At 65.9% G+C, this 20,637-nt stretch overlaps 2 protein-coding genes across 2 annotated transcripts; one reads left to right on the top strand and one right to left on the bottom strand.

Annotated features, from left to right (window-relative positions):
* Window positions 1-530: 530 nt before the first annotated feature.
* DNAJC22 (DnaJ heat shock protein family (Hsp40) member C22) lies at window positions 531-2,450 on the bottom strand. Its single transcript, XM_090052262.1, has 2 exons — window positions 1,622-2,450; window positions 531-1,392 (listed from the first exon to the last, which is right to left on the bottom strand). Exons 1-2 carry the CDS (start codon window positions 2,417-2,419, stop codon window positions 1,213-1,215), a joined length of 978 nt encoding a protein of 325 aa, XP_089908388.1. The 5' UTR covers window positions 2,420-2,450; the 3' UTR covers window positions 531-1,212.
* Window positions 2,451-9,817: 7,367 nt separating this feature from the next.
* C1QL4 (complement C1q like 4) lies at window positions 9,818-20,187 on the top strand. Its single transcript, XM_090051930.1, has 2 exons — window positions 9,818-10,615; window positions 18,790-20,187. The coding sequence occupies exons 1-2, from the start codon at window positions 10,070-10,072 to the stop codon at window positions 18,967-18,969; spliced, it is 726 nt and encodes a 241-aa protein (XP_089908056.1). The 5' UTR covers window positions 9,818-10,069; the 3' UTR covers window positions 18,970-20,187.
* The last annotated feature ends 450 nt before the right edge of the window (window positions 20,188-20,637 follow it).

Here is a 20,637-nt window from a genome sequence, read left to right as displayed (position 1 = left end):
ATTGTCACGCGTACAAACACACGTGCGTGCACGTACATGCGCATATACACATTGTCACACGTGCACAGGTGATAAGATAAGTAAGGCTGGAAGGGACCTCAAGAGACCATCCAGTCCAGCCCTGGATCAAAATCTGCACACATGCATTTGCACACCCGTGGATACACACATGCACACAAGTCTGCATGCGTTTGTGCACAAATGGATTGATGCAGACATTGTCACCTGTGCATCCACACATGCATGCACACACATACATAGAAGCATATGCACACCTGTGCATGCACTCGTGTGCACACATATGACTACAAGTGTGAATACAAATGTGCACATACACATGCATGCATTCACATGTGCGTACACACATGTATGCACACACACACATACTCACACCCTTGCATGCACATCCACATGCATATGTGCATTTCCCCCTCCTCCCACCTCCCGCGCACCCCCCAACGCAGGCACATCCCAACACATACTGGCCCCACTGGACAATGGAGACTTCACACCTGAGAGCCTCATGGCCGGAAGGGGTTTATTGCTCCAGATCTGCCTGACAGACGAGTCCCCAGGCCCCACGCCCGCAGGCCCCACATTGCAGCTGGGGCTGGAGCCTGTTCCTGGCCCGCCGAAGTGATGCCACACAAGGAGGGAAGGCAGGAAGACAGAGTGCACATGCACTCACGCCTGTGAGTACACACACGCACACACGTGTGTGCACATGTACACATGCATTCTCATGCGTGCACACACGTGTATATTTGTGAGAATGCATGTATATGGGCACGCATGTGTGTGCATGTGCATGTGTGCACGGGTGACAATGTATTTGCACACCTGTGCACGCACATGTGAGAGCGCTGCAGGCAGGGACGCCCAGGGCACGTACATGCCATTTGAACCCGGAGTGGACCCACGGGTGCCCGTTAACCTGGTTTAAATCACACCAGAGAAGCAAGTAGCATCCTTGCATGGAAGTGGATGTTCCCTGGTCCTCCAGGCATCCCACACTGCCTTGCTCCTGCCTCTACCTCCAGGCTGCTGCAGTCAGCCGCTTGAGGAGGACATGGACCTGGACAAGGCTCCCGCCGGAACACGCGCCAGCCGCACCCCAAGTCTCAGAGAGAGGAAGTGGCTGGATCCACAGAACCCAGGTGTCCTGGGGGCTGCCCCCTGCTCCCCAAAGGGGCGAGGGGAGGCGGCAGCCAATCACCCCGGCCGGGTCCTCCGGGCCCGTGTGAGGACCTCGTAGGCTTCTTGCACCTCGATGAAGCGCTGCTCGGCCTCCTGCACACGGTGCCGGTTGTGGTCGGGGTGCCACAGCTTCACCAGTGCCCGGTAGCTCCGGTGCACGTCCTCGGCGGGCGCCCCATTCGGCAGCCCCAGCACCTGCGAGTGAGGAGGAGCAGCCACCCATCAGACTGGGGGCTCCTTCCCAGGGGTGCCCACCCAACCCCCTTCCTGGGTGATCCCATGGGACAGAGCAGGGGGCCCCTCACTCCCTCCGCTCCCAAAGCCAGGGCCAGAACCCAGGAGTCCGGGCTTTCTTGGTGGCATCACTGGAGCTCCCCCCTCTGTTCCCGGCACCCTGTTGCCCTCCTACCCCATTGCCCCCTACCTCGTACGCCTGCTGCTGCTGCAGGTAGTGAAAGCTTTGCACGAACTCGTGGCTTTTCCCCCACTCGGTGCCCATCAGCAGCCGAAGGGGCATCAGCAGTGCCCGCCCCAGCAGCCGGCTGGCAGCTGGAATGACCTCGAGCCAGCCCAGTACAGTCCCCACGGCCTCGGCCACACGCCCAGCGGTAGCGGCTGTGTGGCTCAGGGCCCCATAGACCAGAGGAGCAGTGAAGGCCAAGCTGGCCAGGCCCAGGCGGTAGAGCCGGGCACCCAGGGGCTGGCGGGGCTGCGGGGTGGGCCGGCGGCGCCGGTGGTGCTGGGCTGCCACGCTGGCCACCAGGCTGATGGGCAGCGCAGCCACGGAGCGGCGGGAGAAGATGGGGGCAGTCAGGAAGGCGGCTGTCAGTGTGTGGCTGAGGTCGGCCGTCTGCGGGCCCACACTGGACACCAGGTGCACACCCAGTGCCACGGCCAGCGGCAGGACCACAAGCTCGAAGCCGGGCAGGGAGTTCAGGCCCAGCTGCGCCACCAGCCCGAAGTAGGCGCCCACGGCCACCTGGCCCAGGAAGCGTACGGGGCTCAGGGCGGGCAGACGGCCAGGCTGCGGCTCCAGGGACCCATTGGCCTGTGCCACCCAGCCGGGCAGGCACCAGGGCTCGGCCAGCCAGCCCACACCGAAGCCACCCAGCGTGAGCAGCCACAACAGCGCATGGTTGTCCCGGCCTAGGTAGAGGTGGTGCAGCCCCACTGGGCCTCCCAGCGCCCACAGGGCCAGGGCCACCAGGACCCGCTTGGCCATGGGGCGTGGTGGCCACCCTCAGACCCCACCAGGCTCCTCCCCAGGCCCCACTGACCTGTGCCCCCCCTGCACACCGGCAGCCTCCCGGCCTCAGCGCCGGCTCCCAGCTCAGGGACTTTGCCCCTTGCCTGGGGAGGTGGCGCTGGGGGTGGCGGGGGCGGGCAGCAGCACTGAATGCACAGGACAAAGGCCAGGGGCGTTCCCAGCGGGGGGGTGGGGGGAGGGTGTCTGCAGAACCCCCCCAAGGGCAACCAGGGAGTGGAGCGCAGATGTTTGGGCTCCCTGCTCCCCCCACAGACCCACAGCTCCCAATGGTTGGAGCATCCAGCTGCCCCCAACACAGGTGCTACCCAGGGGCATGAGGACCGATGGACGGGCATGGGGTCTGGGGGTGAATGGACAGAGACGGGGTCTGGGGATGGACAGATGGGCATGGGGTCAGGGGATGGACAGCCAGATGGACAAGGGGTCAGAGGGGGTGGACCGCTGGACAGCCTGCCCTGCCATGGCCCCGGGGGGCTCCTCTGCCTGACCCTGTCCTTGACGGTGGTGACCCCCCCCATCCTGGGCCCCGATCCTGGCCTAGGAGCCAGCCCAAGCAGTGGGGGTGGGGCTCAGATAGGCCCTATCCTGCAAGGCAGGGCTGATCCCGGGGAGGCATTTGCCCCCCGGCAAGACTGTGACAGGTGCCACCCCACTTCCCACCTCCACTCATTATGCCAGTGCGTTTCATGGGGGTCTGTGCAGACCCCCCCCATGCCAGCACAGTCCCCCATCTCCGGCGGCCGTGTGTTTGCCCAGACCCGGCTGCTGCCTCCTGGCCCTTATTTACATGGATTAGCCAGAGCGGCCGCCAATTTGTTCTAATTCATTATTAATCAGCCCCTCGCCCGCGCCCGCACTGTTGACTCAGGGCCGTGGCGCTGCCAGCCGGGGGGGGCTGCGACTTAAATTACTTGGCTTCCCTTGTTGCTCCCCTGGCCAGGGGGGCCGCGGGGCTTGGGGGCTGCGGTCCCCCCAGGAGCAGGCCAGGACCTGGCTCTGGTTGGGGCACGGGTGGGCTCTGGGCACCAAGGGGGTGCAGAGGGGTTGTCCTGGATTTGAGTCCCGGCTTTAGTGTCCGGTGGGTGGAGCAGGGACCGGGGGGCCTGGGAGCTCCTCCTGGCTGGGGGGCACCGACCTCCAGTGAGGGGAGGCTGGGGGGGCAAGGGGGTCCTGGGGCTGGGGGCTGGGCTCTGTCCAGCCGCCAGGACAAGCCCCGCCGGCCTGTCTTCTTCCATGACAGCGCGTCCCCCGGGCGCCGCGGCCGAGAAGCTTCCAGCGCCGCGGCCCAACGCTTGGCTGGCTCCGCGCGGGCTCAGCCGCCCCGGGGGGCTCACGGGGAGCAGCCAAGGATGGAGCCGGGGGGGCGGGGGTGGCAAACAAGGATCTGCTGCCTCAGAGCAAGAGCGGAGGGTGGGGGGATATGGGGGGGCTGCATCCCCCACCCCGCAAAATGTCTTCTCCTGCCAGGGTTTTCAAGGGAAGTCAGTGCAGGGGGAATGACAGGAGCCCCCCCTGCCCCCCGTCCTGCCAGTGCCCCTCACTCCCGCCCTGCAGCCACTTGCCCCCCCAACCCTACCAGTACCCCTTCCTCCTGACCCACAGACGCTGCCCCCCAGCCCTGCCGGTGCCCCTCACTCCCAACCCGCAGCCCCCTGCCCCCGCCAGTCCCGCCGATGCTCCTGCCTCTCCCTCTCTCCTTCCTTGGCAGCCAATTACGCCGGACCCAGGGAAGCTCCAGCTGCAGCCCCTGGGTGGTCATTTGCAGCCCCCCTCCCCCTCGCCAGCTGCAGCTTCGAGGCGGCCAGTCCTGCGCACTGGGGGGAGATCGATCGATGGGGGGGCGGGGGGGGTCTCCTGTGTCCTATTGATTCTTTTAAGTATCTGGATTTAAAAATGTCAAATTTGCCTTTTCCAGCCAGGGCCGGATCCAGCGCTGGTGAGCGGCGCGGAGATGGATGAGCTGTGCCCAGAATGCCAGCGCCCACGCCCGCCGCGGCCCCCAGCCGGAGCAGGAGGTGCCCCCCGCCCCGCGCTGGGAGCCAGGACTCCCGGGCTGCATCCTCTGCCAGCCCCCGCAGGCCGGCAGCGGGTCCTGTCTCCTTCCCCCGGCCTCAGTTTCCCTGGCAGCGAGAGCGGCAGAGCCGTGGCTGGGGCCTGCTTCGACGCAGCTTGTAGGGCGCACGTGGGGGCACCCCCACGCGTGGGCAAGCGCCCGCGCCTGGAGTCAGAGGCCTCGGCCCCGCCAGCCCAAGAAGGCCCCAGCGCCGGCGGGGTTAATCCCCCTGCACACGCAGCCGGGCTCGGCGTGCGCCTTGTCAGGGGGAGGCAGCTCTGGCATTTCTGCGCTGCCGGCAGACGGGAGCTGACAGCTGCCCCCGCCCCGCCTGTCAGACAGCCCCGCGCCGCGGCCCGCGGGACCGCCGCGCCGACAGCCAGGCCCGGGGAGGGGCTGGTGCAGAGCACAGGCATCTCCGGGGAACACGCGTGTCCACGGGGGTGCACACATGCGGGGCACACGAGGACACGTGCTTGCACAGGTGCGCACGCGTGTCCAAGCCCTGCTGCCCCGGGGGCGGGCGGCGGGGGTTGGGAGGGCACAAGCAGACCCGAGCGCCCCCCGGCTGAGCCCGCTGTGCCAGGCCCGGGCAAACTGCAGCCACTAGGCCCAGCTCCCCACGCCCAGCTCGGGCAGGTCGCAGGCGTCCTGCCCCCCCCCCCGACGCATGACCCCGGGGGCAGCTGCAAGCCTCCCCTCCCCAAACCATCTGTGCGCTGTCATGGAAAGGCAGACTTGGCATCCTGCAGCCCCCCATTCGGTCCCCGACCCCGCTAAGCCAGGGGTCCTGGAGCCTCCTCCCATGCTGAGTGTGTAACACAGGCATCCTTGTGCCCCCCGCGCCCAGGCTGGGCATTGAACGCCGGTGTCCTGGGCCCCAAAGCCCCACGATGCCGCATTGGTGGTGCCCACGCAGAGCAGCCCCGGCCCGGCCCCTGGGCCAGGCCGGGTGACCCGCGGGTGGCACGAGGGGCTGACACGGATCAGCCGCCTGTTAGGATGCCTAATTGGAGGCATTGATCAGCGCCGGCCACCGGCGTTTAGGGCATCGATCGCCAGCGCCGCCCGCTAATGAAAGCATCTGTCATCGCCGCGGCCGGGTGGGGCCGGGCGGGGGCCGGAGCCAGGGCCAGGACGCCGGGTCCTGCCCCTGGCCTGGGGGGAGGTCCAGCGGGTGACAGACAGCAGGATGTCCGGAGGCCTGGGTTCTCCGCCCCGTGGGGGTGGGAGGTGATCGGGGCTGGGGGGCGCTGACCCGCAGCCGGGGTGGGCCGGGGGCTGCCGGGCTCCTTATTGCAGGGATGGAGCAGCCTGGGACCCACACATGCATACACGCGTGCACCCCCCGGGACATGGGCACACACCCTCTTGCCCACACCTGTAGTGCGTGGGCCCCACATACCTGCACTCTCACAGACGTACATGCAACCCTCACCCACACATGGCCCAGGTGCACACGCACGGGGGGCCTGGCACATGTGTGCACACACTAGTGCACACGCCCTCCCGTGCACACCCCTGCACTTTCACAAACGTACATGCAACCCTTATCCACACATGCCCCAAATGCACACACACAGGGGTGCTTGCACATGTGTGCACACGCCCTCCCATGTACACCCCTGCACCCTCACATACACACATCCATGCAACCCTCACCCACGCACACCCCAAATGCGCACACACAAGGGGCCTTGCACACACACCAGCCCACACCCCCTCCCATGCACCCCCCCCCGGCACCCTCCATACATACATGCAACCCGCACCCCCACACACCCAGGTGCACACCCGCAGAGGCCCTTACAGACACATATGCATATGCACACACACACCTCCAGCCCTCCCGCACAGGGGCAGCTGCAGAGGTGTGCACACACCTGAATACATGTGTGCGAAACAGGCCCCCCCGGACACCCCCCGCCCCGGTGTGTCTTGCCCCAGGGGCCCATGCGCACTCCCCAGCCACGCGTGCTCGAGCCGTGCTGCAAGGAGAAGCAGCGAGCGGGCGCGGGCTGGGGGGAGCAGGCCAGGGCCTAATTCCGCGCATCACGTCGGCTTGTCAGTTTGCCAGTAATTAATGCGAACTCCGGGTCCGGGGCCCCTCCGGAATCGTACATCACTGCCAGCACCGGCGGCCCCGGCCCCCGCGCCCAGCGCCGCGCGAGGGGAAGGCGCTGGGGCTGGCGGCGGGCGCACGCTCATACATTAGGCATGTCAGCGCGGGGCCGGCTAATTGTCGGCTTTAAATGTCTATTTGTCAGCGTGCGGCTCGGGGGCGCATGAGGCGAATCGCCAATGAGGGGGAGCCCGGGCGGCGTGGGGACCAGCCAGGCCTCGCGCGTGGACGCCGGCCGCCACCTCGGCCCAGCACGGCCCGCGCGGGGGAGCCGGGCCTCGCCGGGCCGGGGCAGTGCGGGGCCCCCCCAGCGGCAGGGGACCTCTGGGCGGGCAGGGGCACCCCCAGTCCAGGGCGGGGTGCCCCATGGCGCCGGCGCCCCCCATCCACCTGCCCTGCTCTTTCCCCGCTCTCCTAATTGCCGGCAGGACAGGATGGATGTCTCCGGCCGACGCCTCCTGCATGCTGAATAGCTGCCGCGTGTCCAGAGCCGGCGCGGCCGCCCCGCAGAGATCCATCTCGCTGCCGTGGCAGGCCCGTGATGGACGGCCGCGCTGCCATTTCGCAGGCGAGGGCCGCCGGGGTGGGGCTGGATCCGGCGTCCCCCTGGGGACCCTGCCCTGGTCCCCGGGGGGCCGTGCCCTGGCGGGGGGGGGGTTGAAACCCAGCAGGATGCGGCCTGTGGCAGCCCCGCTTCTACCCACTAGGGAGCCCTGCCCCCGGCGCCCCCCCGTGCGGCGCCGCGCAGGCAGCTGTCTGTCACCGCCGCGACGCTTCAATATTTCATTAAGCCGGAGCGAGGGGACCTGCGGCCAAGGGGGGAATCTCCTCCTCCCCCCCCAGCTCCGGCTCGGGGGGGGGATAGGGGGAACAGGAGCTGAGGGCCCTTCCCGAGGCGAGTGCCCAGGACTGGTGGGCGCATGGGGGACGGGGTCCGAAATAGCCCCGGGGGGGTCGTTACCCAGGATTGGGGCCCACTGCACACCTGGCCCTTGCGATCCCCTGGGGGTGACGGGCCGCGCGCGCCGGACCCCTGCCCAGCGGAGCAGGGACTGGGACCAGCCCTGGAGCCTCCCCTGTCCAGGGGGCTGCCCGGGGGGGGGGCACAGCCAGCCTGGACCAGATGCAGCCAGCCCTGGGGGCTGCAGCCCCCCGTCACCCTGGCCCGCCACGCCTGGTGCCCCTGAGTGGCACGGGGGTGCGGGGGGGGGGCTGTCGGCTCCCCTGGGCCCTGGCTCTCAGCTCTCCCCCTGCTCCCCCCAGGTGAGTGACAGGTGAAATTACCCACGGCGCATCGGCAGCAGATGCGCCTGGCAGGGATGGGGGGGCATGGGCAGTGAAACCCCCCCGGAGCCAGCGGGGACCTGCCCCCTCCCCTAGGGCAGCCGGGGGGGGTACTGGGGGGCTCCCAGGCATGTCCAGCGTGGGGGGCACCAGGAGCAGGGGCAGGAGCACTGGCGGGGGTGAGGTTCAGCTAATTTACCCCCCAGGCCAGCCCGGCAGGGGCAAGGCAGTACGGCTGGGGGGGCTTCCAGCAGGGGGCTGCCCCACTCCGGGCAGCTGGGGTGGGGAGCAGGGCCCGCCACCGAGCTGCCCCCCCGTGTCCCGGCCCGGCCCCTCCCCCCGTGACCCTGGACACGCGCGAGCAGTGGGCCCGCGGGGGTCGCAGCGGGGAGAGCGGGCACGGCTGGACACGCGTGGCCCCGATGGGCAGGGCCACCACGCGCGGCGCCGGCACGGCGGCACCCACCGCGACCGCGGACACGCGGAGCACCCACGCGCGCCCCCGCGCAGCCGCCGGGCCCCGGTGACGGCGATGGGAAGGGACGTCAGCGGGGCCGTGACGGGACACGACGCGGGGGGTCGAGCCCGGCCTCGGGGGCTGCGGCCCGTGCGGGGGCGGCGGAGACACCGGCTCGGCCTTGGCCCCTCCCGAGCAGAAGGATCCCGGAGCCCCCCCCCCCCGCCGCTCTCTGGGGTCTGCGCCCCTCTAGAGCTGCCCCTCCAGAAGCGAGGGGGCCGCGGGGGGGGCCCGCCCGCAGCCCGGCCCGGGGGCGCTGCGCCCCCGCGCCACGGGGAGCTGAGCCTGCCCCGACGGCCGCTCCCGCCCCGGCCCGCAGCTCCGCGCCCCCCCGGCCCGGCCGCGCACTGCCCGGCTCACGGCAGAAGGGGAGGCCGCGGGGCCGGATCCCGGGCTGAGAGCGGGGCCCGGCTCGGCCTGCGCCCCCCGCCCAGGGGCTGCCCGGTGCGTGGGGGGGAGGCGCAGAGGGGCAGAGCCCGGCCCGGCGCTGCGGGGGAGCGCACTCCGGACTCACTCCGGGAGGGAGAGACCCGAGCCCGGCCCCGCCGCGGGAGGCGCATTTCGGGGTCTCCCGCGTGGCTGAGCTCAGCCCCTGGCCCAGGGCAGCCCCGTCTGTCTGCTCCTGCCCCGGGCATTTGTCTTTCCCGATTTGACCTTTCTCTCCCCGCCCGGGGCCCCGGGAGCCCCCGCCCGGATGGGACGCCGGCTCCACCCGTGCCAGCCGCAGGGGAGCGGGTCCCGGGGGGGCGCCAGGCCGGACGCCTGGGCTCGCTGCCGGGCTGGTGCCGGGGCGCCGGGCTGGCCGGGGTGGGAGCTGCCCCCCAGCCTCAGTTTCCCTGCCCGGCGGAAGCAGGCCGTCCCCGCTCTGCGCGGGTGTCTGGGGGGTCGCGTGTCCCCCCGCAGCTCAGCCCCTCTCAATACGGGACCTGCCCGGAAGCAGGGGCGGGAGAGGCCGGCCCGGGGGTGGGGGCGCCCCGCACCACACGCCCCCGGCCCACGCGAAGAGGCAGCGGCGGCCCGCCGCCGGCACGGCCCGGCCCAGCCCAGCCCAGCCGCGGGGCGCGCGTGGGTTCCCGCGGGGAGGCTCCCCCGCCCCTTCGGAGCGGAGCCGGGACCGGGACCGGGACCGGTGGGCCAGAGCCCAGCCCCGCGCCCCTCGGCCCGGGCGGCGGCGCGCGCGGGGCCAGGGCCGGACCCCAGCGTGTGTCGGCCGCCGCCGGGCGGGCACGCGTGGGCCGGCGGGGCGGGGCCCGTGCGCGGCGCGGCCCGAGGGGGCGGCCGGCGGCGGGGCGGGGCGGGGCGGGGCGGGGGTCCCCCGCGCCGGCGGCAGAGGAGGGCGGGCGGGAGGCCGCCACGGAGCCCGCCCCGCTCCGCGCCGCAGCGCCCACCCCCGCGCCGCCGCCGCCGCCGCCGCCGCCCGCAGTCCGTCCAGCCCGGCGCGGTCGGAGGCAGCCAAGCGGCGCGTGGCTCCGGCCGGGCCAAGTCCGCGCTCCCCCGTGGGGCCGCCCCGCGCGCCCCGCGCCCGGCGCCCGCACCATCGCCCGCAAGAGCCAGGACGACTTCCCCGCGCTGGCCGCGTCCCGGCTGAGCCGCAAGAAGCGGGTGGTCGGCGCGGCCGTCGGCGTGGCCATGGTGCTGGTGCTGCTCGTGGCCATCCCGCTGCTGGTGCACGGCTCCCGCGCCGCGGCCCGCTACGAGATGCTGGGCAGCTGCCGCATGGTCTGCGACCCCTACGCGCCCCGCAGCCCCGAGCCGGGGCAGGGCCAGGACCTGGCGCTCATCTCCCCGCCGCCCTCGCTGCCCGCCGCCAAGGGCGAGCCGGGGAGGAAGGGCAAGGCGGGCGTGCGGGGGCCCCCCGGCCCCCCGGGCCCCCCCGGCCCCGCCGGGGAGCCGGGGCGTCCGGGCCCCCCGGGGCCGCCGGGGCCGGGGCCGGGCGGCTACGTGCCGTCCTTCTACAGCCCCAAGATCGCCTTCTACGCGGGCCTGCGCAAGCCGCACGAGGGCTACGAGGTGCTGCGCTTCGACGACGTGGTGACCAACGTGGGCAACTACTACGAGCCGTCCAGCGGCAAGTTCACCTGCCCGCTGCCGGGCATCTACTTCTTCACCTACCACGTGCTCATGCGGGGTGGCGATGGCACCAGCATGTGGGCCGACCTCATGAAGAACGGGCAGGTAAGGCCTCACCTGGGCCCTGCCCGCACCTGTGCCCCCTTCCCGGGCCCAGCGGAGGGGGCTTGGGGCGCTCTGGAGAGGGGCAGGGGTCCCCCCAGGGCCCTGTGCAAGGGGGGTTGGTGCCCGGAGAGCCTGGCCGCGGGGTCTGGTGCACAAGCCGCTGAGTTTGGAGGGGGAGACGGGGGTAAAATAAAGAGTGAAAGGAAAATCCTAGGACAAGGGCGATGCCGGAGGAAGGCAGCCAGGGGCTGCTGGAACATCCCTACAGCTGCCCTTGGCCGTGCCCATACTAAATTGAAGATTTGGGTGGGAAGGGACCTCGGGAGGTCACATCTAGTCCTACCCCCGGTCCAAGCAGGACCAGCCCCAACTCCATCACCCCAGGTAGGGCTTTGTCAAGCTAGGTCTTAGACACCTCCAAGGATGGAGATGGCACCACCTCTCTGGGTAACTGGTGTCCTCACCCCCTGGCTCGGGTTTGGACCTGCTGGGTTTTTAAATCCCAAGAGAGGGACCAGACAGGGCTGGAGACACCAGTGCGATTCTCTCCCCCACCCAGGCGACCCCGGGGGCAGCGGGGTTCGGACTGCTCTTGTTCCTTTCTTTTTCTGAACGGAAAAAAGGCCAGGAAAATCCCAATGAGCAGGAGCCCGGAGAAGCCGAGCGGTGTTTTGTGTTCTGAATCGAGCCCCGGGCTCAGTGGTGTGCAAATAACGTTGTGTCGGGTTCCCGGCGGCTGGCGGGAGGCAGGGAGCAGAGAACTTTATTCCAGTGATAGTTAGAAGAAAAATAGGTTTTCAACCCTCCCCCCATGTAAACAGCAATAAATCACAGTTAGGATAAAACCATGTCCGTGCCAATCACAGCGGCACGGAGACACTCTCGGCATGTAGCGGAACGGGCTGGTAAAGTTGAATAAGATTCAGGGTGTGCGGCGGAGAGGTTTAATTTTTCTGGCGTGGAGGGAGGGGAGCAGCAGACAAAGGCTCCAGCCGGGCTCCTTCCCCAGGAGAAACCACATTTCAGCCCTAAAACCCGTGGTACCTTCACTGAGCTTCCAGGAGAAGGGATGCTAAAGAAGTTGGTGTGTGCATGTATTTGTGTGCACGGGCTGGATCCTAGCACTATCCCGAGCTGTCTATGTGCATTTGGGCGTAGGCAGGCGATGCGTGTAACATCCACTTTCAAAATGCGGGTTTCTATCGTCTGTAACGGACAGCCGACACGTAGAGAGGATAGGATGTAGCTCGCCACGTATCCTGATAAACTGTACAACATTCGAGGCACGGACCACTGTATATTTATATGCATACTCGGTGTGTATAGATATAGGTATAAATCATTCCTGCGCTTCAGTGTCTATCATAGAAATACCGTGCAGATCCTATAGACAATGGAGTAGTTGGGTGGTGGGCGTCTGTGCAAAATTAGGGGCATTTAAGTCCGTTACTTTTAATGACCGGCAAGCCTACGGCGAGTGGCTAGCTGGAATATATAGGTATATGTCATGTGTAATGCTTTAGATGCAATTCTCCGTGCACATAACCCTGAACGCTATCACGCACATAGACCGAAGCCACTGTGCCTGTCTATAAAGTGTGTGTGTAAATTTATATCTGAATACATACACACGCGCGCGCACACAAGTGCATAGTACTTTAGAGACGTATGCACAGCATTAAATAGACGTGCGTGGCAAACAGTGCAGGTGGAGAGATATTTTTTCTAAAATCTTTCCAAATTCCTCCCCAACGTGGGGGGAATAAAAACCTACATATGTTCATCCGTGGAGGCTCCGCTGTCTCTTCCTCCCTCTTTCTTATATGCAGCCTTGGGTAAACTCCACCCGAATCTTCCACATCCTTCCCTAGCCCCTCTCCGGAGCCCAGGCGGGGTGGGGTGCCTGGAAAGCTGAGGCATAAACCCAGACCAGCAACAACAACAACCGAAAAAAAAAGCACTGAGAAATATTATTCATTTCCTGCCTTATTGAATTGATTTTCAGCTGCCCAGAGAAGCTCGGGAGGGCTGGAATTAAGCTATTCGCCGTCAGATGATCATTTTATTTTTTTAATAAGAGAATAACGAGACAGTTGATCTGAAATGTAACCGTTTAAACCCTCGTCCTGGACATTTTCCATTTATTAAGGATAAATAAGCCATTGATCTCAAACTTCCCGTGCGGCGGAGCCTTCCCCCACGGCTGCCTGAACTAATGAAAGCAGCACCTCCCGAGAAGCTGGCTGTTGTGTCTCTTGATCGAATCAATATACATATTTACATCCGATCGCCAGGAGACTCGGGGAACGCGTTGGCACAGGGATTAGCCGGCACCAAAGCCCAGAGCTGCTGTTTTATATGTCAGCGAGTTGCTTTCATGGCTATGCATGCACCGCCGGGCTGGATCCCGGCCCGGGGTCACTGGAAGCAGGGGTTCGTGCTTCCCGTGCCGTTTGCACCCAGACCAAACCCGGCAGGTCTTAGCCCAGAACGGGGATGTTCTGTGCCTGGGATGAGCTGGTGTGAACAGGTGCAGTGGGGAGGCAGGCTAGGGAGCACTGACCTGGCGACCCGCGGAGGGGCTGGCTGCTGTCCTGGAGTGGCTTCTGCCTAGGCCTTGCCATTAAAACAGGCTCCCACTCCCAGAGAGCAGCAGGGCCCCCCAGCCACCCCACCCCTGGGCAGGCAACCTCCACCTGCCCGCTTCTCCCTGCCTCCCCTGGAGCCCCCACGAGAACCAGGAGGCTCTGGGTGGCTGCCTGTTTCGCAGGAGGATCAACTCATTGTTAGTCAGTGGCCGGAAGCCACAGGGAAGGGGCCAAAATATTAGCAGGATCCTCTGCACCCCCAGGGCTGAGGCCAACAGCACAAGGGATGCGGCTGTGTTAACGCTGCCCTTGCTACCACCAGCCGGAGCTGGCCTCAGGCATGCTAACATCACCAGCCTAATTCTAGTGTATACACGCACACACACATGTGTAAAATACAGGTGTGTGTATAATATAGCTATCTATCTGTCTATTAGATGCATACACACACATTGTCTGTACCAGCATATATGTATACACATGCACACAGATATATATTAGATGCACAGGCATCCACACACGCACATATGCATACACACAGGTATGTGTGTATAATACAGGTATGTGTATATAATATATATTAGATGCATACACACACACACATTAGATGTGCATGCACACATACTAGATGCACACGCAGATATATATATATATACACACAGATTAGATGCACATGCATACACGGATATATATTTGATGCACATGCATACGCATACATACAGACTTATTTTATCTATCTATACACACACACGTATCTACATATATATATACATATCTACCTATGCACACACGCTATCTAGCTAGCTAGCTATCAGCACACATACATGCACATATCTATCTACATATAGATATACATACCTATCCATCTAATCTCATACGCACACACACTTTCTGCCGCTCTCCTTATCTACGTGTATGTGTGTGTGTGTTGATCCAGGATGATTTTAGCCCTGCCGGGTTTATTCCCAGCTTAGGTTACAGATCGCGTTTTAAAAAGCCGAGCTCTGGAATCACCAGATTGAAAGAAACCATCATAAAGTTTGGGCGGTTTTTCTCCCTCCCCTCCTCTTTTTCTAAGGGAGATTAATGGCGGCATTTTCCATCTATTGATCATTTACCATTTTCGCGCCCCCTCCCCTCTCGACCAGGCAGCATCGCCCGTTTATTAAATAATAAATATCAGGAGGTTTGGAAACTGACAGCGCACCTGGTAATATCGGTTCCCTCAATTGGTCCCCAGGGCCCTGTCTGCAGTCAATTTGTCAGTAGGATTTTTATTTTATTTTTAATACCAAAATACCCTCCTGTCAGCTGAGATCAGGGCCGAGGCGGCTCATCTCATCCTGGCCCCTCCCCGGTCTAATAAAGGCCCCGTTTACTTTTTATTTATGTAGCTTATTTTACCGGGGAATTAAAACCTTGGTGGGATTTATGTCTCATTTGTGAGGCAGGGTCCGGCGGCTGCCGTAAATCCAGGCAGGGCCGGGGGCTTCCCACGGGCAGGGGCTGCCAGCAGGTGGGCCGTGAAGCCGTTATGACCTGCTGCATGCAGCCCTGGCACAGGATCGGGGCTGCCAAGCGGCCGGCGGTGCAAAGCCAGCCCCGCCGTCCCCCTCGGCCGGCACCGGTACCGGCGACGCCGCGGCCAGGCGATGTGAGCAGGGTGCGGGGCTGATGGGGTCACGGCCCTGTCGCGGCCTAGATTCGGCTGGGGGTGGGAGTGCAGCCCCCCCCGCCAAGGCCCTGGCATGCGGGAAGCCTGGCCGCATGTCGCCCCGCCAGGCCTGGCGCCGTGGCTTTCACCCCACATCAGCGTCAGCTCCCGGCGTCCGAGGGCTGCCGGGCAGCGACAGCTCGAGCGCTGGAGCCTTCGCAGCGATTACGGGGCGGCCGTGAAGCGTGGCGACGGGCGGGAGCCGGATCCAGAGCTGGCTGCCTGGGGGCCCAGCCGGTCCCTGTCACAGGCGGGCACGCGGGGGCCCGGCCCCTCTTCTGGGGCAGGAGACAGGTGTCCGTGCCGGCACTAATTGGCTGCGCAGGCAGAGAGGTCAAGGATTAAATGGGCCGTGGAGATTCAACGCTGCTCCGGCCCCGCGCGCAGCTCTCTGGGGGTCAGGGGTGCCAGCTGCAGGCACAGCTGTCCCCACGGGCTGGTCGGGAAGGACATGTCAGTCTTGGCAGCCGTCAATCAAACGTGCTTTCCTCCCCCCATGCATGGGTCTTGCAGCAATGAGGCAGCTGGGGGCAGCTCCTGCCTTGAGGAGGGGGCTTTGCTGGCTCTGTGCAGCCCTCCCACCCCCTCCAACCGGGGTGTCTCACTTCCCCGGGCAGCTGGAGCCCGGCCTTGAGACCTCGCTCAGCTCCCAGACCAGCCGAGGATGGCCCAGTGCCGCCAGGGCAGAGGGATGAGGGGGAGCAGCACCGGGCCTTGCTCTGGGAGCAGACCCCAGGAGTCGGGGCACCTGCTTCTCCTTCTTGCCCCCTCCCACCCCTGGGAGCAGAGCCCGGGAGCGGTGACATCTGGGCGCCTGCCCCTGAAGAGCCCCTGCGGGACCCCGGCTTCAACAGTTTGAGGTGGGATCACCCCCCGGCACCCCCTGGCAGCAATGGGGAGTCAGGATAGGGGTCTGGGCTCCGCTCCCCTGCCCCTACGGGAGCAGGGTGGGATCCCGAGACCCGCTGGGGCCTGGCTCAGACCCATCCCTGGAGTTCACAGGTGCTGATGATCCAGAGACCAAAAGCAGGGCCAGAATGGACCCAGGGAGGGCTGGGGCCCCCCGCCGAGCGCGCCTCCCCTCCCCGGTCCGGGGATGCTCTGAATCCTCATCTCCCACTCAGCCGATGCCGCAGGAATCGCAGTCAGCTCATCAACAGGCCGCCACGGCGCTCCGGTGAGACCACGGCACCGGCTGACGCGCTGTCACCCGCGCCAGCTGCGGCCCTGTCAGCTCGGCCGCTGGCTCCGCGGAGGACGGGGGCAGCAGGAGGCGCTCTGCCCCGGCTGCCGGGCCCGAGCCGCAGCTGTCAGCACAGACAGCCGGGTCACGACACCTCCTGCCTGCCTCCCGGGGGCAGCTGCGGAGGACACCGGGCTTCCCTCCCACCCCGCGCCCACGGAGCACTGTTCCCGAGACACCGTGTTCTGCCCCAGAGGCAGCTGCATTTCACCCTGCACTGTGTCACCTTGGGCTAATGTACTGTCACGTCCCTCCTGAGATGGCCGCATTTCCTTCCCAGGCCCCAGCCGCAGACTCTCAACGTCTCAGCCCCAGCCCGGAGGAGGCCCCGGACCCCACATTTGCATCTCTAGAGGCCTCTGTCGTGACAAACCCCCGATATGCAACCACTTCTGGGGGGGAACCGCAATGCTGTTCCAGCCGCACGCAAGCAGGTGCGACAGGGCAGAGGCCTGCGTCTGGCTAGAGCTGCAGCTGGGGCCGTGGAGCAATGCCCCCATCTGCACAGAAACGCCCCAGGACCCGCTTTCCACCTGGGAAGCTCATGCATGGGACCTCGCCATGCCCCAGCGCAGCTGCATGATGCAGCAGCAAGCAGGGGCCATGGTCAGAGCTGGCTGAGCACAGGCAGGGTCCCCGGCAGAGATGGATTCCCAGCCCCAAGTCTAAATCGCCCCACGGCGGCTGCAGACACTCATCCGCTGTCTGCCATGAGCCTGGCTGGCAGGTTGATCCCTGCTGCGCTGTGACAGGCGGCTGCCAGGCAGCTCAAGCGGGAATGCGATCACCCTTGGCGGAGACTGCCCACCAGGGCCTGTCCGAAGCCTGCCTGGGGCTCAGCTGCCCTGGTCCAGACTCAAGGGCAGCCCCATGTGCAGGCCTGCCCCCTCCACAGCCCCCTCCACCCACCCCGCAGCAAAGTCAGGGCAGCTCATGCCAGAGCCGAGTGATGGGCCCTGGAGGCAGTGGGGAGGGGGCTGCGCTGGGCGCCCTCCCAGCCTGCTGGTCCAGCCCCCATGGCCGGGATTGGGGCTTCGTGACCACTGCACGGGGCCCTGGTGGGGCTCGCATGGGGATCCCTTACCTGCCAAGCCAGGCCCATGTGCAAGGCAGGGTGGGGTGTGTCCCCCTCGTCCAGCCCAGCATGAGTCCTCCCCCACTGCCTGTCTCCCCTCCTCCCGTCACCTGCCCCCAGCGGGTCCCGGGTGCCGTCTGCCATGGCAGTGCTACTCCAACACGCCCTTGCCAGGTTCAGGGGATGCCTGTCAGCTCCCGTCAGCCTCTCGGGGTCACCCGCGCCCCGGGGAAAGGTGACAGCAAAGACAGCAAGCAGCTGGTGGCCTCCTGCCACCCCGATTCCCCCCTCCCCGCTCCTGTGCTCAGCTGCACGCCTGCCTCACTCGTGCACACACACCAGTGCCACCACAACACCCATGTGCACACACCAGCACAGCTGCAACACCTGTGTGCACACGCTAGCATGGCTGCAACACCCATTCTTACATGCCAGTGCTACCATGACACCTGTGTGCACATGCCAGTGCCACTGCTACACCCATGTGCAGATGCCAGCGCTGCTGTGACACCCACGTACATATGCCAGCACTGCCATGACACCCATAAACACACGGCAGTGCTGCCGCAACACCCGTGTGCACGCGCCCCCCACCCCCACCCCCCAACTCTGTTCCCCGGGGCGGGATGAGACTGTGCAAATTCCATCCGCAGGCGCCATTAATAATGCAGCGTTGCAGAGCCCGGGCGGAATTAAACAACAGCCCTTAATTATTTGCCAGGTTAATCAACCTGCTGGGAGAGGGGACAGCGGGGCTCCCGAAACCTCCCCCTCGCTGTGGCCCAGCCACAGCCCAGGGCCCTGCCAGAACCTGCTCCAGCCTTCCCAGGCCCCACGTTGAGGAGTCTACTTCATTTCCTAATGAGCCAAGGTCCCGGTGACAGGACCCTGGCAAGAGCTGTGGGGGCAGCACTGCCACATGGGCAGAGCCCCAGCGCCTGCCTGGAGTCAGGGGAGCCTGCCGGGGACTGCGTGTGTGTCAGAGGCTGGCGTGTGCGAGCTAGGGCATTGTGCGTGTGTTACATGCGCAGCTGCATGCGTCTGCTGGGGGCTGGCGGGGGAGACCAGCAAGGCCCCGTGTTCCCCAGCCCTTCAGCCCACCTGGTTGCACCCCGGGAGCCAGAGCTCCCGGCCTGGGACCCTGCCCCCCTTCCCGTTCACACCAGCTGGCGCTGGGTGAAAAAGCCCCAATCCCTGCGGCAAGGGGTCATGACCACAGCCCTCGGATTAGCGGCAGGTTTAGCATGCGCAGGCAGGAGCCGGAGCACAGGGGACCCACTGCCCCACCCCCCGTGTTTGGCTTTGGGGCTAGACCCATCTGCGCCCCTGCGGCTAAACCGGGCCACCGCACGGATGGCAGACCCTGGGGGGCAGCGGGCCGAGCCCCAGCTGCTGCAAGGCGGTGCGCGGCGCAGGGTGGGGGGCTAAGGGAGGTGGGGGAGCACCTAGCTGCAGGGGAGCTGGCATAGGGGGAGCTCTCTTTGCACCCGGGTGTCTTGGGCGGACGTCCCTGCAGGCTCTGCCCCCCTGCTGACACCTGCCCCATCTCCCCAGGTGCGGGCCAGCGCTATTGCCCAGGACGCCGACCAGAACTACGACTACGCCAGCAACAGCGTTATCCTGCACTTGGATGTGGGCGACGAGGTCTTTGTCAAGCTGGACGGGGGAAAGGTGCATGGCGGCAACACCAACAAGTACAGCACCTTCTCCGGCTTCATCATCTACCCGGACTGAGCCCCCCGCCCCCGCTGTGGCATGGGGTGACCCGGGACCGGGACCCCCCGGCCTAGCTGGGAAGGGGGAGCCTGCTGCTTAGGGCACGGGCATGGGCCTGGGGGTGTGGGGGGCCGGGACTGCAGGGCTGCTCTGGGCTCCTAGACGCCCCCACCTCTGGCTGTCCCAGAGAGCAGTCCCCCAGCCCCTGGGGCAGCACCAGAGTGGGCAATGCAGTCCCTGCCCCCCCATAGTCCCCAGAGCCCTCAAGGGGGGGAATCCCCCCAGACAGACAGAGCCTGCACCTGGCCCCCCACCCAGGTTTGGAGACCCCCGTCCATACCCTCATAAGAACGGAGGCACCCAGCTCCCCCCACCCTAGGGTCCTGCCCCCTGCACACGTCTCTCCAAGAGCCCCCCCCACCTCAGCCTTATCTGCTGATACCATCTGTGTCCTGGGCTGTGGGAGGGGGCTGCAGGGCCAGGGGGTCATTGCCACGGCCACGGGCACCGCTACCCCCACCCAAGGTGTCCGTGGGTCTGCCCCACCCCCAGCCACATGCCAGAAATGAGCGGAATGGCTCACTTGTGTGTCATGGGCCCCGCACTGCACGCTGTGTGCAGAGAATCCCCATGCTCACGCACCTGCATAGGGCTGGGCAGCACCAGACACAGGGTGGCAGCAGAAGAGCGAGGCACGGGGTGCTGAGGGTGCCAGGGAGACCCCCGCTCACTGCCCATGGGGCCAGACCCTCCCTGTGCTCCCCAGCTGCCCCCAAGCCCCACCTCTGCATGCACAGGCCCCCGCCCCCCCGCAGGCTGGAGCCACCTCACTCCCCCTCTCCACGTACAGCTACGCAGGTTTGCACACGTGAGCCTGTGCGCGCGCCGGTGGGTTTGCACATGTGTGTGTCTGCTGAGTCGTCCCCCTCCTTTGTCTGGTGACACTTTACACTTCCTCATCTCACTCCAGGCACCCCCCCCCCCAAAGAAAGCACCCCCAGTGAAGCTGCAGCCCCGCAGTGACCCCCCCAGAACCCCACCCTGCCGCCCTGCATGCCATCCCCGCCTGCCAGCTGCTTGCCCACTGGGCCAGGGCCTCTGGCATGGCTCACCCCAACAGCTGCGCTCTCTTGCTACCCCCCAGCCCCCCAAGGCCCTGCGTGGTGGTGGTGGTGGGGGGGTCTCCTTGGCTCCGACTGTCAGACTCTGTGTTCGACCTGCCAATAAAGCACTCTGGTTTTGGACTCGCACCTGTCAGGGCCTCGTGTGCCCCCCCGACCGATGCAACCAGCTCTGAGCTGGGGCAGGGCAGGGGGTTCCCTGTGCCCAGGGACACCTGCAGGAAGGGGCTTTCACCCCCTGGTGGGGCAGGTGGAGGCTCTGGGCAGTCTTTACCCCTTTCCCCACTGCAAGGCTCTGCAGGCCTGTACCCCGCTCCCCTTCCTCCCCCTATGCCTGCCCAGAAGATGCTGGCTCAAAGTGCCTGTGGCTTCAACCCCCCTTTGCTAGCCTGGGTGTGGGAGGAGAGGGTCTGGCTCCCTGAGGCAGCCCCTTGAAGGGGGAGTAGCCTGGTGGGGACTGGGAGTGAAGGGCTGTGGTGGGGGGTGCTCCATGTGCTGCCCATGGGCTCCTGACTGGGAAAGGGGGGGCACATCTGCACGCATACATGGGTGCAGTGCAGCCAGT

Source organism: Crocodylus siamensis, chromosome 6 (assembly GCF_052110815.1).
Source record: "Crocodylus siamensis isolate JL-2025a chromosome 6, ASM5211081v1, whole genome shotgun sequence".
Taxonomy (NCBI): domain Eukaryota; kingdom Metazoa; phylum Chordata; order Crocodylia; family Crocodylidae; genus Crocodylus; species Crocodylus siamensis.
This window is presented reverse-complemented; position numbering and strand designations above follow the sequence as displayed.

Coding starts and splice junctions, on each gene's coding strand:
- DNAJC22 (XM_090052262.1), bottom strand. CDS start 2,419: ATGGCCAAGCGGGTCCTGGTGGCCCTGGCCCTGTGGGCGCTGGGAGGC. Junction 1,393..1,621: donor AGCAGCAGCAGGCGTACGAG/GTAGGGGGCAAT, acceptor CCTCACTCGCAG/GTGCTGGGGCTGCCGAATGG.
- C1QL4 (XM_090051930.1), top strand. CDS start 10,070: ATGGTGCTGGTGCTGCTCGTGGCCATCCCGCTGCTGGTGCACGGCTCC. Junction 10,616..18,789: donor ACCTCATGAAGAACGGGCAG/GTAAGGCCTCAC, acceptor CCATCTCCCCAG/GTGCGGGCCAGCGCTATTGC.